Raw genomic sequence first — 16,589 nt, 5'->3', positions numbered from 1 at the left:
TGCTTGAGGTTTCCTTACTTAACAGCCTGATGCCTGTACTGTGCTCCCTGTTTTAATAACTTGACTGATGCTCTCCTCTTGGTTTATATCAAGGATGCATAACATTTTTTGAGCAAAGAGGTGCTTTTGGCTTTGAGTGACACGCAGAGGGAAGAGGAATGTTCTGCTTATGACAACTGATAAAGAAACGAGCTCTCGTATATTATCTGATCCATGGAATTGGTCCAGACCAAGCCAATTATCTCTTGAGAGTAGGAAAAGGGAGTCCTCCGCTATAGCCATCACCTACCCATTCTCTTCTCCCTAGAACAGAAGAGTGTCGCTGCTTTCAGTAATGTTTTTGAACTTCTCTCATGTTTTGCATACAAAAACCCTCTTTCGTATATGGACTCTGTTGATTAAAGTTAAGATGCAAGACTAATTCTGGGGATAAATTCTCAAAGTGTGTAACTAACTGTATTTATAGCTTCTCTTAGGAAGATAACAAGTAACAGGGTTCCAGATTCTTGTTTGTGTTGCCTACAAAATACTGTAGCATAATTCTTTTGAGCACTCTGGAATTAATCTTAACATCTTGTAATGGATTCATTGTTGGATTCCCTAGACATTGGTTTTCATTTTATTTGGAGTCAAATTATACAGTCTACTTTAAATGCAAAGGTGGTGACATCAGAGATACAGAAAGATGCATATATCATCAGCAGAGTGGCAGATATATATTTTGTATCTATAGCAATAGTTGAGGCAGAATATCACCTGGCCCACAACATAAACAGTCCATTATTGTTGCTCTGTTCACTATTTAAGTCAGTGTCTCATTACTTACTTAAAATCTTAAACTTTAAGGATATTTTTATGAATGAGTGATCAAGCAGTTTTCTTAGGCAAGGCAAACAAGCACTATAAGCTTGACAGGAAAAAAAAATACATCTGTGTCCTTTCCCTGGATTGATGCAAATGGTTGCTTGTTGTGTGGTATATGTGCATTGAATGCTTTCATCTCCCATAATCGAGAGATGGCACTTGTTAAAATTAATCTGGCAACATATCCAGACTGTAGGCAAGCTGATTCCATGAGATGTAGCTATAGCTGTCTACTAATGGTCAGCGTAGAATAGAGTAAAGCAGCCTAACAAAAGGAGCACCTGTGGGCATGGGCATCTTTTCCAATATTCAGTGGCAAAGGCTATTAGTAACACTCATTTCATTTCTAGAAGCAGTTTATGATAATCAGTATAACAAACCAAAAAAATAGAGGGAAGAATTAGCAAATTGGCCTGTTTTATTTATCTGTAAAGCACTGCAATCTTTCTTCATATTCTGTGTTACTTTTTTTTTTTAAGGATGTAATTAGGACCATTGTTCAGAGTGGTGGCATTAAACACTTAGTTACCATGGCAACTAGTGAACATGTAATAATGCAGAATGAAGCTCTCGTTGCTCTGGCATTAATAGCAGCTCTAGAATTAGGTGAGTATTCCAATGGTTAATGCTTCCTAAATTATCTCATCTTCAATGATAGAGGACTAATTCATGCTAAATCATGATATTGTGTCACTAAGAAGCATGCACGCATGTATGGCAATGGGTGGGAAGATATGGCCCCATACATGGTTTTAAATCCTTCCTAGGATTTATCTTCCACTCCTCCAATCGTCATCAGGGCCCTTCTTTGAACCTGTCTCAGCTTCTCTAAATTTTTCTTAAAAACATGTGCCAAGAACTTTACAGAGTAATCAAGGTAGAGTCTGACCAGTATGGAATATAATAAAATTATTGTAATCTGTTGATTTAATCCAAAATTTCAGTTGCCTTTTCATCAGTCATTTCAAACTGCTAAGTTATGTGATGAGCTACAGTTCCAAGATCTTCATGTGCTGTTACTAAGCCAGGTGTTGCCCATTTCTATTCCTGTATATTTTATTTCTTTTTCCCAAGCATAGAACTGTGTATTTGTCTCTATTTAATCTCATCCTGTTCTTGTCAGCCCAGATCTCCAGCCTATCAAGATCACTTTGAATTTGTTTTCTGTCATTTCAAGTCTTAACAGTCACTCTGTTGAAGAACACAGATCCCAGCAAAATAGAAACAAAGTCATAAATATTTACAGAAGAGGAAATACATATTTCCATAGAGTTATTTTATCATTTATAATGAGATAAAAACTGCAGTAAAATTGTTAATTCTTATTACCTTTACAGTAACATTATGTTTAAGCAGGTAATGAGAGTTGAAGCAGCAGTGTCGGATATGCATGTCAAAATCTGCAAGACGGGCAGAGTATCATGATGCATGCCCTGCCCCTTTTGTACATGTGTTGCACACATTCAAAATGTGGGGCTTGTATTGACATTATATTCCCTAATAATGAGACAGCTAACTAGTGCAAAATATATATATTTTTTAAAAATTGGCTCCTAAGCCCTAACTTTTTAGAGGCTTCTCCAATCTTGGACTCCATGAAATGCTTTGATTAAGATCCTCAGTTCCTTTTGCCTCCATGTGCTCAGCTGGAGACCAGCTGCTTCAATTTCTCTTTGCCAATTTGGGGAAGAGAGTTTTGTTCCACCTGGCCTATTTCTGTGTATCATGGGTTGAAAAGCACTGCTCTAAAAAGTGAGCTATCCAACCCAGTGTTGCATCATCTGCAAATTCAAGTTCAGTAAGCATTTCTTTCACCTCATTCTCCAATTCATTGCTAAAAATGAACCCGAGACAATCCTGTGGTAGCTATCTTTCTCCAATTTAATAAGGAACGGATGAAGTAGTTTCAAGTACTATGAGTACATTTTCCTAGCCAGTTGTGAAGCCATCTAATAATATATGCCATCCAATCCATACTTAAATAACTTGTTAATCAGGATATCATGCCCCCTCTCAACACACATACACTAAATTGCAGAAAGCAAGCCATCTATCTAATTTACAGTTCTTCTCTGTTTGGATTCACAGCCACAGCAGAGAAGGATCTTGAAAGTGCTCAGTTAGTGCAGATTCTACACCGGCTCTTATCAGATGAGAGGAGTGCACCAGAAATCAAGTACAATTCCATGGTGCTGATCTGTGCACTTATGGGGTCAGGTGAGTTTCCTAAAGTTTTGTTTCAGATCAGATCAGAAAAGTCTAACAGCAAGAATGTGTACATAGGACTGCACACATAAACCAGGATATACCTTTTGTCAAATTGAGGGTAGTGGCGGTTTCTGTGACAGCTTAAATTTTGTTAAAGTGTATTTGAATTGAAACTGCAACAGTAAGGATACTAACCTGGAATTAAACTCCACTGGAATTAAACCCCATATGTAAAGTTCTCTATATATTTATCCAGAAATCTTACTTTAAAAAAATTTTTTTTTTTAAATCTTCTCCAGGCAAAACTTCTCCAGGACTAGAAACCTAACACATTGGGGGGAAATGTACCAGTGTTGTCCTTGTACATTTTTTTTACCTGCAGAAAACACCTGTAGCATGACATTAAATATCATGTTACCATCTTAAGTTTCCACCACTATATTCCATTGCATGTGTAAACCATTAAACAATTATGACTAAATTTAACTGGATTGGAGCTAACTTCGAATGCTGGTTTCGATAACCATTTGTATCCCAAAGAGACAGTGTAATGTGACAGCTGATCCATATAAATTCCAGATGTCACTATCTTCCACTGAATTCATTACAAAATAAAAACATGAAAACAGTGAAAGAGATTTGTAGGTCAGTAAAAATGTATCGTTTAAGAAAACCACATTTTGCGTCCAATTCTTGACATGGAAGAACACCTTTCTAAAGGCCATTGCCACTTACTATAGACAGAGAAAGATGACAAAGAAATAGTCAAATGTTAAGCTTGTCGTGTCTGAACAGAAGACAAAAATGAAATATTCTGTGGGTTAATCACACTCCAGCTATTTAAAAAATATGGATATTTTAAAATATGTGATAATAATTCATACCATGCAGAAAAATATTTTTGATTTTTTCCTATCACTTCACATACATTTGTTTTTGAAATTTGTTGCAAAGGAGACAAGGACATTCTAAGCATTTTATTAAAAGTTGGCTAAGGAAAATGTGTTAATTTCTTGTCTTCCATTTTACCATCATCTCACTAGTAGTCTGTAACCTCCGTGGCTTCCCACATTTTCCCATTAGGCATTTTCAGACTGGAAAATGTAGGTAGCCCCAAAAACTAGAGATATACCACCTCTAACAGTCAAACTCCAAAACACCAAGAGAAATTGAAAGAAATGCTCAAGACTTCTAGGAATAAAGATTTCAGCGCAGGATTATTGACAATTATCTTTCTAAATCTACTTATCTGATGCTATTTCTGTGGTAGCAAGGAATTGCAAACTAGTCGTAAACTGCCCATGTATTGGAGGAGACTGCCATCCTGTGTGCAGTTGCATGTAACACCTGGATCTAGTAAAAATTTCTGGTGAAGAAGCAACATAGGGCTGAAACAGAGCAGTCACTTAAATTTTAAAAGCCCCTCTCCCCCCACCCCCACACCACATTGTCAGCTTCACTTTTTCTTTCATATGGATGAAATTAGAACTTTTTTTCCTAGCAGGACTTTTCTAAGCCTGCAGCTTTCATGGCATGCAGTCCAGGAAGGAAGATGTGTCTCCTTACTCTCTCCATAAAATGGACAGATATTATCTTGACCTACCACCCTTTTGCCAAAATTCTTAGCAGAGTTCTTTTTCTGTTACTTTTGTAATATCACATGTGTATCTTTAGAAACACATACAGAGAATTATAGCCAATCTCTCAGTCCAGGAAAATGTGTTGATTTCTACAGCTGCTGCAGCTAGTTATTCTTTTGGGCTAAAGGATTCAGTGGTGAAGGTGCTACTGCCTCTGCTGTTGTTCCCAATAGGCTCCTTGGGTTCAAAAAAGATAATAGTAATGGTAAACATAGCATCAAATAATGAGGAGGAAGTGGGGCATTCAGTTTGTAGTCCTTGCAATCAATGCTGCATATTAAGTTCTTCATGTAGCAAAGTCAAACTGGTTTGCTGCTAGAACCCATTGAGACTGTCGAAGGAACACCTGCAGTGAATATTGAACTGTCCTGAGAATAGGAGGCATGTCTTGATGTGGACAAATAGCCTAGACTAGAAAAAAAGTTTCCATTCAACTCTTTGGTAAACCAAAAGGCCTTTGAGTCTAGGCTGGTTTCCTTCCTCCCATGATGACACAGGAGAGAATAAGTATATAGAGGCTGATTGGAAAAGGTGAATATGAAGTCTGGTAGGAAATCAAGAGTCAAAAGGAGAACAGGGGGAGCAGGAATTACAGGGGGGTGTAAAGTTGACTCCAATCCAACCATTCCATACATTCCAGTCAAAGTGAAGTCTCCACCTAAAGCCATGTTATTTTCCTGGCAATAATTTGGAAAGTCAGGCATACAGACCTGGGATTGTCTGATGGTCTTTCATCCAAGCAGTAACCAAGTTTCACCCTACTTAACTTTTTCAGATCAGCCAGGGGTGGCTAGGAGCTGCTCCATGGTTGACATATAGTTTTGACTTGCAAAAGTACAGGTACACATAAATCTGATGCTGCAGAAGGGTAGGCTTATTTTATGCCCTGGTTTGACTAGATTATCCTGTTTTTGAGCACTGGTCTAGACAGCCTGGTTGCTTCCCAAAAAAGTCCCAGAAAGGAGGGCTATTCAGACCAGAGAGCTCAGGTCACGTGTTCCAACTTGCTGCTCCTCTGTCTGCAGAGGCTAAAGGAGGAGCAAGTTCAAATGGCTAAACCTGCCTTCTCCCTTTGTAGGTCTTACACAGGCAAAGGGGGAACATGTTTTGAAAGAGGGGAGAAGCCCACACTCTGTGCTTTTATCTGTGCAGGCTGCTGATAATCAAACTTGACCCTTGGTGATTTCATGGTTGCATCCATTTACTTTTCTTGGCAACAATAAAGAAATGGTTTGCCATTGCCTTTCTTCTAGAATGATTTTGTGTCATGTGACCTACAGCCCTGAGATACACTGATATACCCTGCTTAGCTTTTTTCAAGATCAGTCAAGATCAACTTAGTGTTTTCCCCAGCATTGTGGAAGAGCAGACAACATTTACTTAACAGCCTTGTTTCAGCTATGATGGTCAAGATTTACCAGCTAGTATCAACATCCATTTAATTTTAGGTATAGACTACAGCATGGATGCTAGATCCCCTTTTTCCAGCAAAGAATGTGTTCTTCAGCAAAATAATCTGTGAGAAGGCAAGTTGACCTGCTGACCATTCCTTGCAACCTTCAAAGTTTTCAACTGAGCATAATATAAAAGCTCTATTTGCACAACACACTAAATTGAAAATGTAAAGAGCATGTTTATGCCATTTTATCCTCTGATCTTTGCAGATCTTTAACCGAGCTTTCAGCTTTCTGTGTCATCCAGTCTGATGCATTTTAAGTTTCCAATACCCACTATTTGTTAACTTACAATTAAGCTTGGCCCCAATTTCTGGAAATCCCATATGATGGCTATTTTAACTTCAAACCTTAAAGATGCCTGGTGGAGAAAATGTGGCATATATATACTCATTAACTGAGCTTTTTATCCTAGTCTGTCATACAAACATAGCCAGCATATGAAAATTGTGTCTCCGTGGCTAAATGCATCTGAAATTAGCACAATACAGGCTACATTTTCTCGACACAGCAGCTCAGAACACCTGCTCTATATTGTATGGCAAGGCTGGTTGGGAAAACTGAAGCGCACGCATCAAGAAGATACCAGCTTTGGTGGAGTCTGATACAGGCTAAAGGAAGAGACTAAGAAATGGGTTTTGTTTTTTCTCTCTTCCAGCAATAGCTTCTACAACACAAGCTTGTATACATTCTTAGTAGGCTTCTGGAATGGAACAGTTTCTTCTTTCCCAGATGTCCTTTGTACATTATACAGGCTGAATGTTTACTCCCCCGTCTCTATACAATTTAAGGAATGGAAAGAGCAATCTGCACTGCTTGAAAGACACCACTTACTGCTCCCTCCCGTTTTCCCTACCAGCCAAGTTGTGCCTTGATAATGTCTGCATTCATTTCAGCTTCGTAGAAAATGCAGACAAAAGAGCAGATGTTCCCAGAAAGGCCCAGCAGGGAAGTAACCGTCTTACCTCTGTTTGACAGAACCCCTTCACAAGGAAGTGCAAAGCCTGACTTTCCTAGAAGTCGTATCCAAACTCCGCAGCCACGAGAACAAAACGGTCGCCCAGCAGGCTTCCCTCACAGAGCAGAGACTCGCTGTGGAAAGCTGAGGAAGGGGGCACCAATTCCACATCGCATCATGTCACTGATCTCACCTCTTGTCCTGTCCTGCTGCTGTTACTCCTGCCATGTTTTTCCCACTGTGTCACTTATGCATGCCTGTAACATCCCCACACCGCACTGTTGTAGGTACCTCTCTAAATAAGATTTCTAAAACACCCATAGCCAATTGTCATAGGATCTTGTCTCTCTCTTCTCCACACAGCAGACGCATACATGCAATCTGTAGCCCTGTTGTCGTTCTCCTTGTATTCTTGTTGCTTGGGCCACATAATAGAATGTGCATGTTGTAGTCCTATAATAATGTAAAAGTGGTACAACCGTGATGACACCTCCCCTCAGGCTCCCTACTTCCTCAGTAGAGGCAGCAAGACTGTTGAGATGAGGTTTGGGGGCACACCTCTCTTTTTGCTGCTTTAGTTACAAAAGAGGGAAGAGGAAAGGAAGTCTTGCTGCTCATTCACTGGTCTTGCCTACTAATGTCAATCCCATGGTACCTAGAGATAAACCAATAAAATCCAGTGCTCTCACACTTTTCCCTGTGGTTTGTCTTTGTATACTGGTTTATTTTCTTGGAGCCTTTCAAAACTAGCTTTATGTTGTGGTAAGCCCTACCAGTAGGGTACGCGCATCCTAAATCAGAAGAACTGTAGCCTACTTCTTTGTCCCATGCTAATGGGATCGGAGTTTAAACAGAGGAAATACCACCATTTTCTTTATAGAACTTCCATTTTTCCCTCTTCCCACACCTTGCCTTTCTTGCTCTTGTTCTGACACTACACAAATGCAGAAACCGGGGATTGTTTGCAAGCTTTTGAGATGAGGAGGCTGAAGTCTCTCAGTTGCCCATCATTTTAAATCACTTTAGACTAATCCAAGCATCAGGCACTTGCTTTGAGTGCTGCAGCCTCAGGTTAGACATTAACCTCAGGTTGGGGTTAAAGCAGCTTTAAATGGAGCTCCATGTGTCACAAAAATCCTGGACCTGCCATTCTCCATCCTTGCTTTCATTTGGAGAGAAGATAGTATTTTCTAATCAAAGTATTTCCCTCAATGTTCTCTTAAGACAGTTTCAGCCTGAGATGCCTCTACCATATAAGCATGCCCTTGTTTCAGTCAGCTGTGTTTCATTTTCTCTCACGCAAAACAGTCATAAACTAGAAAAGGAAGGAGCCCACAATAATGTAGAATTGCCTATTTTCTGGAAAAAAAGGTTATGTAGAGACGCAAGATTGAAGATTACGTACATCCATTTGATCCTTTACATTACTTTATACCTAGCATGACATGCGGTTGCAATTTACCCTAAAACAATGTAGCTAATGAGCATGTGTACACCATTGTGTCCACATGTTCCATAGTACATGAGTCTTTAAACAAAGTATTTATCTGTAACCACAGCAAGTGTCATCTAGACTTTAAAGAACTCAGAATTTAATATGACAAGCCTTAGTTTCAAATTCAGGATTCTGTAAGCCCCAAGTGACGTAAAATCATCCTGGGACTTTGGTTAAAAAGTCAGCTACAAGAGGAAGCAGGGATTAAGTCAGTAGTATGTGTATTTGTTAAACAGAGTATTTGTGTTCGTGTGAACATGCTGAACCAATCTTCACCTGAGATTAAGAGGCAAAATATTGATTTCAGCAGAAGATCCCAGATCCTGCAGAGAGGCATGCACAGCCAATAGGTTTTATCAAAGCATCCTTAATTGCTTTTTCACATATGCAACAGCGCTTTTTGCAGTCATCTATAAAATGGTGAGGATACCTTCACTGACTTTTTCTGCCCCCCAATCACTTTGGTTTGACAGAGATGCTGTAGCAAGAATATACAGGCACAATTACAAAATCTGAAACCTGACCAGGTGTCCTTTTCTGGAGTGCTTTTAAAACGTTAGGGATTTATGGAAGAATGAGGAGCAATTATACTTCCTAAACTGCCTTAATTCTGCACCAAGGATAACTTAATTCTTACCTTCAATTTATCTGGTTTCCAAGTTTTCAACAGGCATATTCTATATTTTCTTTTGCCTATTTATACAATAGATACCCAAACAAGTAGGTGATCTGACACCTTCCAAATGTTTTGAACTTCAGTTCTTGTACGTCTCAGCCAACAAAGGCATTAACCAAGAATTCTGGAAGTTCTGATCCAAAACATCTAAATGGAACATCTTTGTACTTACTGCAAATGAAAACAAAGATTCTCGGAGGTAAATTATGTAGCTTTTTCTTTGCAATGGGATAATATCACATACAGGCGCATACCCATCAGAGAGTAATTCACCATAAATACAATATTTTATCACATTCCATTTCAGCATCTGTTTATTTTCCCACACACCCAGTGAAACATTTAAGTGAAACTTTTATATATGCAAGAACAAAGCACAGAGCCAAAGTGTCACTCCATTTTATTTGTAAAACTAATCATACTAACAAATTGCATATAAAATGATTTATTTCAAGTAAAAGACAGAATACTGCACAACTAGTAAAACTATGTTCATAAATGTATTAAAACATTCTGAAAATTTGCTTCTATTAAAAAAAAAAAAAGGAGCATGATGTATCTCACTTTCAATACCTTAAAAACTAACACAAAAAGTTGTGTTAATTTCATGTAAAAGTTTAATTTCATCCACTGAAATCTGCATGGGCTGCAATATACCCTATTCTAGTGTGAAAGAAATGATAAATTAGGTCAAATATATCCACTTCTAGATCAAATGTGAGCAAGTGGCAGTGAGATGACAAAATCTCAGTCAAACTGTACAGGCATGCAGTTTCCTTGTAACAATACTTTCCATTATCAGTAAGTATAATTGGCATTTACAATCAATTCAGCAATGTACAAGGCTTTCAACACAGGTAAAATACATTCATATACAGTAAAAAGGGTAGGGGGAACCACAATGGTAACTACAGTGATTGCCTTCATTATGACATGCAATGGTTTAGAAAAAACAGGTTGGAAGTTAATTCAGCATGTCTAAATCTAAGTTAGAAAGCCACTTTCCCAATCTTCTGAGAGTAAACAGAACACTTGTTTCAGGTCAACCTGCTAGATGGGCACTGCAGGTCTAGCTTATATTGTCGTTCACACGCTGAATTACCTGTTCAACCATGGTGCCTCTGGAAAGGTTGGAAAGAAATTCTGTGAGTTTAAAGTCCAGGGTGACTCGCTGGCAAAGGCTGTTTTACATTTTCATCTAAATCCATTGGATAGGACTGATTTAGAGATTTAGAATGTTTCCTGGGTGGGCCTTTCTGCAGTTTTTGCTCTGTTTCACTGCACAGAAAAGCAACCCTAACATTCCCATTCAGATAAGGGGAATCTGGGACATCCTATACAATGCTTAAGAGTGCTTCTCTCCCCAAGACATATGCAATTAACTAAGAGGCATAAACGAGAAAGCAGTTATACAAGACAGAGGGCAGCACCAGCATTTACCCATACTGAAAACTCCATGTGTTCCCATTCATTGTGTAACTTACTGTGTTGGAACATAGGAACAGCATCTTCAACCTGGATTCAATGTCTGTAGAGGGCCTGAAATTTTCCTACAGTGTTCAGGAGAGGGAACCTCAAGCCTACAGTCTGGCCATAGGTGTTCATACATTCTCACCTAATTTAACATAATCCCACTGGGGAAAAAAGGGGGAAATGAGCTGTTTTGTTCCCAATCCATCTTCAGGTATAACACCTCATTCTCCTTTAGACTGTATCAAGTTCAGGAATTATTCTTCCACACAAAAGCTGAGGGAACAATTTTTGTAGAGTAGTCCATTATGAAATTCATTAGTATTTTTTTTAAAAAATGGACTGCAGAGGAAAGATATGGGCAGGATTTTGGAATAAAGATATCCTGCTCATAGATCTACCTGGAGATACATTGCACTGGATTTTGAAAATATGGTATATTTTCTACCTGTCTCTACATGAATCAAACAGGTTGCTTTCCCTGTGACTTTCTAAGTCATAAAATGCACATACAAGAGTTGTTTGTGTGCCAAAATAAGCCAAGACAGAAACATGAAAACACTGATAATGTACTCTACTTACACTTTATATAATAAAGACTGAGGGAGAGTTATAACATGCCTACAAGCATCAATAGTTGACACAGAACTATTGAAGAAGCTGAAATAGCATGTCTTCAAGACAAATCCACAACATAAGACTTAAGAAACTCTTTAGCAAAACCTGGGGGGGGGGGTGTCTTACAGAACTAAGTTGTTTGTATCATCAATGGGCTTTCCTTCAAGGATAAAAGGCACGCAGTACAGCAACCCCAGCAAAATCTCATGTGGCCCAAGACAGATGTAAAATTTTAGGCCTCTCCTGTTTGAAAAGTGGATTTCTCTGTGCTGGACAAGAGTGTTAAAAGTGCAGAGAGAGTAAAAACACAACTGCAGCACCTTTAAATGCCACTCTATGGTTTTCAGGAAAGCAGCCATAGTGAAAAGCCAAAGCCTGGGAATAGGATCCATGTATACATGCTCTGTTAAGAGAGACAGCAGGTTTACTGAGACCATCTAACATATTTTCTCAAGTGTATCAGTAAGCAAGCAATTTAAGAGAAGATGCACCCTAAACATCCTCATTCACATGTTGGCTCTTCAGCTATCCTTTTTTGATAACAGATAGAGATCTATTTTCTGGGTTACCGGTTAAGAACAAAAACCACTGTATTTGTACCAGTTTACAGTTATAATCATGGCAAAAATGAAAATATTCAAAGCAGCTACTGAATTAAAGTAATAAAAACTATGAGAAATTCTTACTAATTTATCAAACTGAAGAAGTGCCCAGCAAACACTAGGTGGCAGGCTATTACAGGAGTTCAGGTTTCAATCAATAGATATGCAAAAATTTCATTTTTAAAATGGATGGAAGATTCCCATCTTTCATCTTTCTCAAAATAAATAGATATTTATATGTGTAAACTTGTGCAGGAATTATTCCGCTGGCATGCTATTATTTACAATTCCAGGATGTACACACAAATGGACCTCATAAAGGTTTTCTCACTGAAAGAAACAGGAATTGGCTTGAAGAATGATGAGAAACAAAGCAAAAGGAGATTCAGACAATGCATAAAACAGGAGCTAGAACATTTGAACCAAGATGGATTAGGCAACACAAGAAGATTTCTAGACACTGCGGTTACTTCAGCAAAAGCTCAGACCAATAATAAAGACCAAGAGTTCACAATTTTTCAGAAAAGGACTTTCAGAATTCTCTAGAAAAGCCATTCCAAGAAGTTGTTTCTGGGCTTCCTACATAAGACTAAGCCACTAGTATACAAATTGTCATGATGTGACGTGTAGGGAGGTCTAGCAGCAAGCAACACAATTTCTTTATAACAAAACAATTTATAATTAATGTGCAACTTGTTAGGCAGGCATGAAGCACAAACTTGCTTGACATGTGTACTGGAATCATTTGAAGCAGTTCTTTTGATTCTTCTTTTCCTTGCCAAAAACTACTATTTAACACAATTATTATAGTAGCAGTAAAAGAATGTGGAAAGAAAAGACATGAACAGCAGCTGGGAACTTTAACTTCTTAACATTTAAGCATTAACATTCAACATTAAGCATTTATATCCATCCTGACATATGCCAAAATTTACAAGGCTCAAAACCTGCAAAGCTCACTCTGGAGAGTTGTTGCCTTCAAGCATTTTCTGCACCCAAATACTTGAAGATGCATAATCCTGGCTGCTGGAAACTCTTACATTCCTTCTCCCCTCTCTGACAAGTGTCTAAAAACTCTGCTGTCACTCAATAGTGAATTCTCTTGCTGTTTAAAAACACCTTCATCCTTTCAAAAGGGAAAAGGGGCACCAAAAAACATGATGGACAGTCAAATACTGCACATCTGTTTAGTGACAATGACTGTTGCCCTTATCCCAGCTTCCTCATTTCGCCATCATTCACTATTTTACAGTGTGTCCTTACCGAGATCAGCTTATTTGAACTGAGAAAGCAGACTGTTACCCAAGTTTACCAATATATTGAGTTTTATTGTGGGGCTTGGTCTGCAAATTCCTTCTTGCAAACATGCTTATATGCACTGCTTTTTCCTTGTGACATTCAATATGAATTTGCAAAGAAAGCTAAAAAATAGCATTTCACACTCACTATACATATATAACTAGCACATATTTTATTACTTCAAAAAGTTCCACATTACAGTTGTAAAATTCCCCTGATGCAGAGACTGTAGCCTTTCAGTAGACAGGGCCTGTTAGTAATTAAATTCTATTTGCCAAATGAAGTCTGAGATTAACATTTAATAGTGGGTACTAGAGGTGCGTAAAACATTTCTAATTCAAAATGTTTTGAGCTAAAAGCACCTTGCTTTAAGCAGGATGTTTCATGCTTAAAACAGGGTTGTTTCTAGCTCTGACCATTTTTGGTAAGATATAACAATCTGTTTCTAGCTCAAAACATTTCAAATTCGAAATGTTTTGCATTATCTTTTGGAATGGGCATTTGCTATGAGAAAGTGAACTGGAAGGTCTCTCAAACAAATCCTGATTTTAAAAGCAAATGTGGAATTCTTGAAGAAATATGTGAATTATAATCATGTATAGGCAGATAGAAGGCAAATACATACCCAGTAATTAAAATTACATTATCTATTTGCAACAAGGGACAAGAGCAAGACAAAGTAAGGAGGGGATTATTTAAAAAAAAAACAGTTCCTGATTTCCTGCAGGATTCCAAGAAATAAACATGCTTTGTATGCAAACAATATGATTTCCATTTTTCACTTTCTATATAAAAAGGTTATTAAGCTTATTCATCACTGGGACCAAGAAGACAACCTCTTTATGTTGTACAGTAAGATATTTCAACAACTTGTACCAAAAGATAGAATGATATGCCTAACCATATAGCTTTGTTCCATTAATAAGGAAACCTTATCACTATAACATAGTGGTCTACAGTTATAAAAGTACATAAACTTGGTAATGGAAGAAAAAAATAACAGGAAAAGAGAAAGGAAAAAAAGAATTAAACATCTATAGCAGTATTATACCTAAGCAGAAACATGGAAATTCTTCAGAAATCCACAACAGCAGCAGAAAGAAGGAATGTTTATTCAGCACATGTTACATCAGCATCTTTTAATGTTTGGTTTCTGGAATGTTCTACAACTAAGCTATTCAAGTCCTGAAGCTTCAACAGAATTCATTCAGTTTTCATTTTTTAGGCTATACTTTTTGTTTCTTTCACTTAACCAATTCACCAACTAAAGCTAAGAGAATCAGTTCAGTGAATGAGGCTGACACAAACTTGCAGAGCTCTGCATTTGTAAATGATCCTCAGTTACCCACTCTAGGAGCCTGATCAAAGCTCAGTTACCTAGGCAAAAAGGTCACGTGAAGTCATACCAGATGCAACTGGAATGTTTAGCTCTTTGTACAAAATGGGAAACTTTGAACGAGACATCCAGGCCATCAACCCTCCTCTAAAATATACAGGTAAGCAAATCATCATGCATTTACTTGTCTTCCTTCTCAAATTAGGGCAGCATTCCCCAACCGGATGCCCATCAGTTGTGTTGGGAGTACATTTCCAGGATTCCCATTATGCCAGCTATGAGTTTGTTTTTCAAATTTATATATGCCGCCCATCTCACTATACAAGTTCTTGGAGTTCTAATCCCAACACATCTGATGACACCAGGTTGAGGAAGTTAGTGTTCCTAAATAGCTATTGCACACTAGTAGATCCTGAACATTTATCTTTTCCATGTTCCACTTCATCTAACAACACTTTTCAGTCACTGCCAAATATTGAAACGATTATACTCTCTCCACTACCAACCCTGGAAAAAAGAGCAGGATTAAGCCAAAATTCAAATCCTTGACAGCTAAATTGTTTTCTTTTCACAGAAGGCATCAAAATTGTCTTTTCCATTGGTACTTAAATATACATAAACACCTAAACCTAGATGCTCACACATTTACTAAGACTAACTCACAATAGTCTCACTGAAATACACAAACACACACACTATCGCTCTTCTGTCCAAATTTTACTCCTGCTTGAAAAATGAGGGAGAGAGACGTATTTCATTAAGGATTCTAGTTTAACTAGATAGAAAAGGAAATGCAGTGGCAACTGAATGGTAACGAAGCCACGTAATAAAACACAAAATTCAAATTGAAGAATGCAAATTGGCTGGCATTTCATTCACATTTGTTTGAACTGGAAGCCCACTCAAATCAGTTATCCAGCAAATCAAAAGGAGGAGCAATTTTAAAAGTTTGTAACAACTACATGAAGAGGGCATAAGAAGATATACTTAGAAAGGGTTATAATGGGACCAATAAGCATTTATCCTACTACATGAAGTAAAGCACAAGATATCAAAAACTGTTCCAAACGTATTTGTTTCTGTAGAATTCATTTTATCCATGAAATGTAAATACACTGTGCTTGTTTCTGCTTCTAAGTTCATCACATTTCTCAATCTCATCATCAAAACCCCCAGCACGAATGCCATCATCTCTTCATTTACATATTGCTAGTGACTAATATGGGTGGAGAATTCTCTCTATTGTAGGTCTTCCCTGAAGTTTGCTGATTACACAATTCCCTGTCCAGTGAAATAAAGATTGCAAGAGGCCGAAAAATAATTAAAGCTGTCAGTGTCTGACCGAGGGCATAATAGAACAGATACTAAATTTCTCGTGGAAGAGCGATGATTTCTTGCCAGGAAACAAAGCAGACAAGAAGTAGATAAGTAGTTGCCTCTTTCATGGGATTTCTTCCCAAAGAAACACTAGGTCTCTTGGCCTGTTCCAAGACATACCACTTCTTCAATGGCAGAAGGAAGTTGCCTCATTTGGGGGCTGCTGCAACACACAAAAGAAAAGGGTGCACCCACTTGAGGTTCCATTGACACAGACCATTTGCCACACACACAAAACGGAAGAAAGAAACATCCTCCAGTTTACTCAGTCAACGATACAGCAGAGATTCACGGCTCAGCACATTTCAGAGTGGAGTTTTTAATAGCATTCATCACAACCAGGTGACTGGAGCTGCTCCTTCTGGAATAAACAAAGGTGTGATGCTGTTCAAATCAGCTGAGAACTCAAAACTTCTCTGTCCCCCACTTTCATATAGCTCTGAGTCCATGGAATCCACATGGAGCCTTCCAAGAACTACGGTTACCCACAAGGTCTTGCATCGCTTATGTGAAGTGTTTTACCAGCTGGCTCGGACAGCTTCAATATCACTCACCAAGTTTTGAGCCAAGCATATCCCAAATATCTGGAAGA

The 16,589-nt window shown here is 38.2% G+C and overlaps 2 protein-coding genes across 6 annotated transcripts in view; one reads left to right on the top strand and one right to left on the bottom strand.

The window, feature by feature from the left end:
• The window catches only part of RAP1GDS1 (Rap1 GTPase-GDP dissociation stimulator 1), an 89,515-nt gene extending 81,701 nt beyond the window's left edge, over positions 1-7,814 (top strand). For all 5 annotated transcript variants that reach the window (XM_007426324.2, XM_007426323.2, XM_007426322.2 and 2 more), the window contains 3 exons: positions 1,344-1,470; positions 2,953-3,081; positions 7,145-7,814. In XM_007426324.2, coding sequence (XP_007426386.1) covers positions 1,344-1,470; positions 2,953-3,081; positions 7,145-7,272 — 384 coding nt within the window. In that variant the 3' untranslated portion in view covers positions 7,273-7,814. The remainder of the gene's footprint in view (positions 1-1,343; positions 1,471-2,952; positions 3,082-7,144) is intronic.
• A 423-nt stretch (positions 7,815-8,237) lies between these two features.
• The window catches only part of TSPAN5 (tetraspanin 5), a 78,136-nt gene continuing 69,784 nt past the window's right edge, over positions 8,238-16,589 (bottom strand). The window contains exon 8 of the mRNA XM_007426321.3: positions 8,238-16,581. Within this exon, the coding sequence (XP_007426383.1) occupies positions 16,516-16,581 (66 nt within the window). The 3' untranslated portion in view covers positions 8,238-16,515. The remainder of the gene's footprint in view (positions 16,582-16,589) is intronic.

The sequence above is a fragment of the Python bivittatus genome, unplaced genomic scaffold (assembly GCF_059951505.1).
Source record: "Python bivittatus isolate LINGU-HERP-01145 unplaced genomic scaffold, Pbiv_v1 ctg000070_np1212, whole genome shotgun sequence".
NCBI lineage: Eukaryota > Metazoa > Chordata > Lepidosauria > Squamata > Pythonidae > Python > Python bivittatus.
This window is presented reverse-complemented; position numbering and strand designations above follow the sequence as displayed.